Here is a 6859-nt window from a genome sequence, read left to right as displayed (position 1 = left end):
AGAGGTCACCGACCACCTAGGGACAACAATAATGCCTTCTAGGATCATGATAAGGTGGTCGCCACTATCTTCAGGGGCCTCACCGTCGCCGAGAGTAGAAGAGATCGAAAACTCACCGAAGTTACTCGTCGACGATGGAAGTGCCCTGAACCTCCTCTTCGCCGGAGCCCTAAAGGAGCTGGGCCTTGGAGTAGAAGACCTTACTCCCTCTGACTCCTCCTTCCGGGGGTGGTACCTGGCTGGGCATCACGACCGCTTGGAGAGATCACCTCCCACTACAATTCGGCATGGCTAGCAACTTTCGTGTCGAGCACATCAACTTCTACGTCGCCGACTTCAACACTGCCTACCACGCCATACTTGGTCAGCCAACTCTAGCCAAGTTCATGGCCATACCACACTACGCCTATCTGGTATTGAAGATGCCTTTGCCTACAGGAGTTCTGCCCGTGCGGGCCAACCTTTCCATCATCTACGCCTATGAAACAGAGTCTCTCCCTCACCGAAGCCACCGACCTCTCCATTCAGATGGCCAGTGTGGTTACCGATGCCAAGACAGTGCCCGCTGATGACCTGGAGATCCCAGCGCTGGAGCCTCCTCGTGCCTACGCCAAGTCTAAGGAAATGAAGGAAGTCGGCCTTGGCCTCGATGACCCCACCAAGACCGTCAAGATTGGGGCTCATCTCGACCCCAAATAGGAAAGCGGGCTCGTCTCCTTCCTACGTGCCAACGCTGATGTGTTTGCTTGGAAACCTGTAGACATGCTGGGGGTACCACGAGAGAAGATCGAGCACTCCTTGAATGTCTCGCTGACCGCCAAACCGATCAAGTAGAAGCTCTAACGATTCACGCCAGACAAGAAAGAGGCTACTAGGGTAGAAATAAAACAACTCCTAGTAGCCGAATTTATTAAAGAAGTGTATCATTCGGAGTGGTCAGCAAACCCAGTTATTGTTCAAAAAAGAATAAAAAATGGAGAATGTGCGTTGATTACACTGACCTCAACAAACACTGCCCTAAAAATCCGTTCGGTTTGCCTCAGATAGACGAGGTTGTAGACTCCACCGCCGGTTACGAATTCCTCTCCTTCCTCGACTGTTACTCTGGCTATCACCAGATATCCCTCAAAGAGGACGACCAGATCAAAGCGTCGTTCATCACGCCTTTCGGTGCGTATTGCTATACCACCATGTCATTTGGACTCAAAAACACCGGGGCGACCTACCAAAGGGCCATCCAAATGTGCCTTGACCAACAGATAGGCCGCAACGTCGAAGCTTACATCAACGATGTGGTTGTCAAATCCAAAACCGCCGACAGTCTCATCGCCAACCTCGAAGAAACGTTCGTCAACCTAAAAAGATACAGATGGAAGTTGAACCCTTCAAAGTGCATCTTTGGAGTTCCATCTGGCATACTCCTGGGCTACATCGTCAGCGCCCGCGGTATCAAACCCAACTCCGATAAGGTCTCCGCCATTACCAATATGAAGAGGCCAACCTACATAAAGGATATACAGAAGCTCACAGGGTGCATGGCTGCTCTCGGCCACTTTATATCATGCCTTGGCAAAAAGGGACTATCGTTCTTCAAACTACTCGAGGCCTCTGGGAGCTTCTCCTAGTCGGGGAGGAAGCTGATACGACATTTGAGCAACTTCGGAGTACAAGAAGTGGGCTCTACTAAGGCCTGTTTGGTTTCCATAAGTCAGGTGACTTATTAAGTCAGGTGACTGAAAACCAGTGACTTATAAGTCATGCCTGTTTGGTTGTAAATGACTTATAAGCTATGGGCCCCACGCAGAAAATGGTGGCTTATAAGTTTTAAGCAGGGGTGAACCAACTTAAAACTTATAAGCAGGGGGACTTATAAGTTGGTGGTGTTTGACAAAATAAGTCACTTATTTCACTTTTTAACTTATAAGTAGGTGACTTATTTGGAACCAAACAGGCCCTAAAGGATATACAAATGCTTTTTTAATTGCCTTAATTAACCTTGGAGTACAAGAAGTATATATGAAACAAAAATGCTTAGGAGTCGGCTCTACTTGGGGCCTTGGGCCGTTTGTTGCAAGGCGTCCAATGCAGACCGTCGACCCTCTCGCCAACGGCCCAGATTCAGCACCGCCTTCCCCATCTCCACCCCCCGTTGTAAACCCACGCCGACGCCGACGCCGACGGCGGCCGTCTCCCTCCTTCCTCCGGCGACCACCGCGCCCCTGTCCCCTAGTCTAAATTCTCGCCTCTCAGCATCCAACGAGCGCGCGCCTAAATGAACGCTGTGGCGGAGGAGGAGAGGGCGGCGGAGCTGGCCGGCCCGCTCCGCGACCTCCTCCCGCCGGTGGACTTCTGCTGCGCGTACGGCTCCACGCTCTTCCACGCGCGCCCCGACGGGACGTCCATGGTCGATTACATCCTCGGCGTCGCTGACCCCCTCCAGTGGCACTCCGAGGTGCTAGGAACCTAACCATCTCTCTCGCCTCACCCCCCTCCTTTCAGTTTGGTCATCCGTCAAATTGGTTCATATTCTTAAACTGATGTTATCCTGACGGAATTGTTTCTTGGTCGGTGCAGAACCTGGAAAGGAACCCCGCGCACTACTCCCGCTGGATGTCAAGCTTCGGTGCAGGAGCCGTAAGCCGCCTCCGCAACACCATCGCAGTCTTTCCTGTTTGTTGTTGGCTACTGTGTGAATGGTCGACTGTTTCTTGGTCTTTCGAGCTCAGATTACTGGGCTGGCGGATCGTGTTGGGGTCGGGGTGTATTTCAACCCGTTTGTGGAGTGGTCAGGCAAGGTACCATGAATGGCTGCGCCTTGTGTTCGAGGGCATTGTGTTCCACTGGCTGTGCGTGAATTGAGTACTCGCTGAAGAAAAATTTGTGTTTTGGTGGTGCAGAGGATAAAGTATGGGGTGGTGAGGATGAGGGACCTGGCGATGGATGTCTTGACCTGGGACAGGTTCTACCTCAGTGGCCGGCTGCAGAAACCTGTATGAATGTGAAATGCCCTGTTCTTCAAATGTACAATCACATAATGCTGGTTTTGCTAGATTGGGATTCTGCACTTTATATGTTCTTGTCTCATTTAGACTGGCTCCAGTTATCTTTTGTGGCTGTGACTACACATTTTGCCTGATATGGACTATATTCGTGTAGCTACTATATTTATTTGTTTTCCTGGTTGATGTTATATTCACTGGCTGCCTAGTATTGAGTTGCTCACTGCACAATTGTAGTGCCTTTTATGTGTATATATGGATATCTTGCATTGCGAAGTTGACATTATCTTAGTTGATTTTCTCTTTGTATTTTGGTAGGTTCATGTTCTTGTTGACAACTGGGATATAAGGAAGGTCAACTCAATTAACCTAGAAATGGCAACTTCAGCTTCTCTACTCCTTTTGCCAGAAGAGTTCGCCGAGGTTATTGTTAACTTGATGTTTCCTGCCATGAAATTATTTTCTTTGTTTTGTAGTTGATTCTGAATTTCTGATCTTCCTTCTTTTACCCCTCTTTGTGCAGTACGACCTATACGCTCAAATTTGCAGTCTATCATATATGGGTGATTTGAGAATGCTGTTTGCAGAAGACAAAGATAAGGTATCAACAAAAGAAATGCATGTTCACCTTTGCTCTATACTCAGTGATCATTTGAATTCGATTTAATATTACATCATTCTTCACAAAGACAAAAGTGCTCCTGTCTGTTTTGCACATCCAAAAGCAACTCATTTATGTACTTCCCTAAATTGAAAATGGCATGTTCTTATCCTTTGCAAACTCAATCATGAACAAATGGATTATAGCATGCTACAAAGTATTTAACTTTAATACTCTTTTGTTCAAATGTGGTCCATTTGACCATGTCACCGTTTATGTTTGTGGTGCCCTTAACTGTGGCATAATGGAACATACATCTAGGTACTGCATACTATTTGATTACTGTTTTCACTGTGATGAGCAAAATACACTGGTTGGTAGCTATTGATTTTCCTAGGAGGGACTGATAAGATAATTGACAATTAGTCCTTTGAGAGCTTAGCCTTTAAATTCTGTTGCTTTTATTGGATCTGCATACTGGGTTCCAACATCGTCTATATTATTGTTTTGTAGTTACTTTTAGTTCTTGTCTACAAGTTTAGGATAAGACAGTGTGTTAATGGTATTTCTATTTGGTTTAAAGTTTCATACTTAATTCCTACTATATATCAGGTGAAGAAGATTGTTGAGGGTAGTTTTCAGTCATTTCAATTGATGTACAGACCCATCTTGCAAGAGTATATTGCTGAAGGGCTATTGAAGACATCATCCCATGGACAGTATAAGACTTTCCGGCAGGTTTGTTACCTTCTGCTCATACTCACAGTTTGTTCAAAGAGATAAAACTATGGAAGTGCTTAGCCTCTGGCTTTCACCATCCTTTGTGGACCGCACAACTATGCGACCTGTGTACTTTGTTATCCTACTAGTACTTGGACTCAGACATGTTAAAGGTCGTAGCATGTTGTGTGCTCATGTTCTTTTGCACTTGCCGTACTGCCTTATTCTTCTTACCTTTGCTATGCTAAGACTTTTTTACCACTTTTGAAATTTGGTGTGAATTCCCATCCTAGTAGCAATTGTAACTACTCCATCCGATCCCAAATATAAGTCCATTTAGTTTTGTCCTAAGTCAAACTATTTTAAATTTGATTATCAATAGCTAAAAAGTTATACAGAGTAATAACATTAAATTATTGTTACTAGATTCGTCATGAAACATACTTCCATAATATAAAACTTCCGATTTGAAATGATATATTTCTTATAAGGCAAATTTTGTTGAGGGACACTAGAAAAACACATAATTGGCTGGCACACACCGCCAAATGGAGAATTTGCCCAAAGACACCGCAAATTCGTGGTTGTTTGCTCAGACACATTGCGTCGATTATTTTATTCATTTCTCAATTTAGAGGAGAGAGAAGGTAGGAAAAATGTCCAAACTGCCCTCATCTTCAACCTCTGATTGTGCACCAATTTCTGCTGTAACACACCATTCAACTCAGATGGGGTGGTGGAGCAGTGCGAGGTCCGTGGCGCCAGTCGGCGAGATCCTGACTTGCCGCGCCCAGCAGCTGCACGTCGGCGAGCAGGAGTAGCACGTTCGTCTGGGCACCGCCGAAGCCATGAGCTCCACGCCGGCTGGGAGGTCCGCGCGCCACCCAGGCCACGAGCTTCGCGCTGGCCGCGTGCTCCGCGCACCGCCCGTGCCGCGAGCTCCGTCGCACTGGCCACGTGCGCCCCACCACCGCCCGCTCGTCCGCGTGCTGCTGCTGCTCGACCGCACCGCCAGGGCTCAGGGGCCGCGCCGCCGGGCGTAGGGGTCAGGGGCCGCTCGCCCGCATGTTGTTGCAACGGCTGAGGATTTTTGTGAGTCCGCGCTCGCTCCTCCCTCTCTTTTTTGTTTTTTTCCCTTTCTCCCGTTCCCTCTCGCTCGCGCTCTCTTCCTCTTCTAGTGGGGGCTGGCGGCGGCGACTGGGCGAGCCGCGAGCACGCCGCCCCTTCGCCAGGTCTTCGTCGGCCGCTTCGCTGGCGACCACCGACGAGCATCCACCAGGTACGCGTACGCCCGCCCATTTCCTCCGCTTTCCTTCCTGCCGTGGGAAAAGGAGCACCCGCACTCGCACTCGAAACCTAAATGCGAGCTACTCGTGTTTGATCTGACCCAATCGCAGCTAATACCTGCTAGCTTCCATTTTCTCCGCGAAATTTATAGGGGTGATAATGCTATGCCGGGTCCGCTTGTATCCATTGTCTTCTTCGGCGGAGTGCGAAGCTGACATCGCATTACCGCTGCTATTGTCTCTGTAGGTTGCTGAGGAATAACGAAGATGTCCGCGGGCGAAATCCTGAGGGCAGAGCTATCGTCCAGGACGCCGCCGTTTGGCCTGCGGCTATGGGTTGTGATTGGCATCTGTATCTGGGCGCTAATCCTGTTCGTCCTTGGTTTCATGTGCTTCTGGTCCGTACAACGGAGGAACAAGAAGCCGGAGGTTGAAGACAAGGGCAATTTGGACATTTTCCCTACCTTCTCTCTCCTCTAAATCGAGAAATAAATAAAATAATCGGCGCGGTGTGTCTGGACAAACAACCATGAATTTGCGATGTCTTTGGGCAAATTCTCTGTTTGGCGGTGTGTGCCAGCCAATTACATGTTTTTCCGGTGTCCCTCAGCAAAATGTGCCTTCTTATAAAGATATAACTTGCCAGTGCAACATTAGAGACCATGCCAATGTCCTAATGTTATAGGAGGGAGTATAACTTTGGAGCCTGCATAGACAAGTGACATACTTGATAAGTGTACTTGTATGTTTGGTTTGAATTCTAACAATTGGAGTCACGTGTCTACAGGATTGTGGTCCATCTACAACAAATGAACTGTTCTCTGTTCTTCCGTGGACGATCCAAAGGCAAATGCAAGGAAGACACGCGTTGCATGGAAAAGGTTGGATTACCCTGATGTTCTCGTCAACCTTGTAGCCTTGTTCATTCCATAGCACATTCTCACTGCAGACAATTTTTCTGTAGAAATACCACCACGCACCATAGCTTCTTCAAAGGACATGGCAGCAAACTGTGTACGGAGGGCCCTGAGGCGCCGAGTAATGGTTTCAAGTGTGCGGCAAGCAGTGTCTGGTCTGCTCGCCTCTGGTGGTGCAGTTGCTGCTCAATACCTCGCGAAGAAGATGGCTAAGGCCTGGCAATCTAGAGTGGCTTAAGTTCTAGGCAATGTATTTTTTTTTCACACCGACACTGGTGCATGCTAGTTGCTAGGCTTTTGCTAGTTCTGGGTTCAGGGTTTCATGTAGTGTATGGC

The 6859-nt window shown here is 48.0% G+C and overlaps 2 protein-coding genes across 3 annotated transcripts; both read left to right on the top strand.

Annotated features, from left to right (window-relative positions):
* The first annotated feature begins 287 nt into the window (after positions 1 to 287).
* Positions 288 to 699, top strand: LOC136480351 (uncharacterized). The gene is made up of 2 exons (XM_066477928.1): positions 288 to 413; positions 490 to 699. The coding sequence occupies exons 1-2, from the start codon at positions 288 to 290 to the stop codon at positions 697 to 699; spliced, it is 336 nt and encodes a 111-aa protein (XP_066334025.1).
* Positions 700 to 2097: 1398 nt separating this feature from the next.
* LOC136483990 (phosphatidate cytidylyltransferase, mitochondrial-like) lies at positions 2098 to 6763 on the top strand. Of its 2 annotated transcripts, none has more exons than XR_010765720.1 (9): positions 2098 to 2452; positions 2575 to 2634; positions 2727 to 2795; positions 2898 to 2990; positions 3318 to 3422; positions 3523 to 3600; positions 4213 to 4338; positions 5049 to 5599; positions 5854 to 6438. XR_010765720.1 is itself a non-coding variant. In XM_066481153.1 (9 exons), exons 1-9 carry the CDS (start codon positions 2273 to 2275, stop codon positions 6759 to 6761), a joined length of 996 nt encoding a protein of 331 aa, XP_066337250.1. In that variant the 5' UTR covers positions 2098 to 2272; the 3' UTR covers positions 6762 to 6763. The 2 variants fall into 2 exon arrangements, 1 of the variants encoding a protein (XP_066337250.1); XM_066481153.1 differs by lacking the exon at positions 5049 to 5599 and adding an exon at positions 6571 to 6763 and having other exon boundaries at positions 6394 to 6487.
* Positions 6764 to 6859: the final 96 nt, after the last annotated feature.

Source organism: Miscanthus floridulus, chromosome 9 (assembly GCF_019320115.1).
Source record: "Miscanthus floridulus cultivar M001 chromosome 9, ASM1932011v1, whole genome shotgun sequence".
NCBI lineage: Eukaryota > Viridiplantae > Streptophyta > Magnoliopsida > Poales > Poaceae > Miscanthus > Miscanthus floridulus.
Note: the sequence above shows the minus strand (reverse complement) of the source record. Positions and strands in the feature narration are given on the sequence as shown.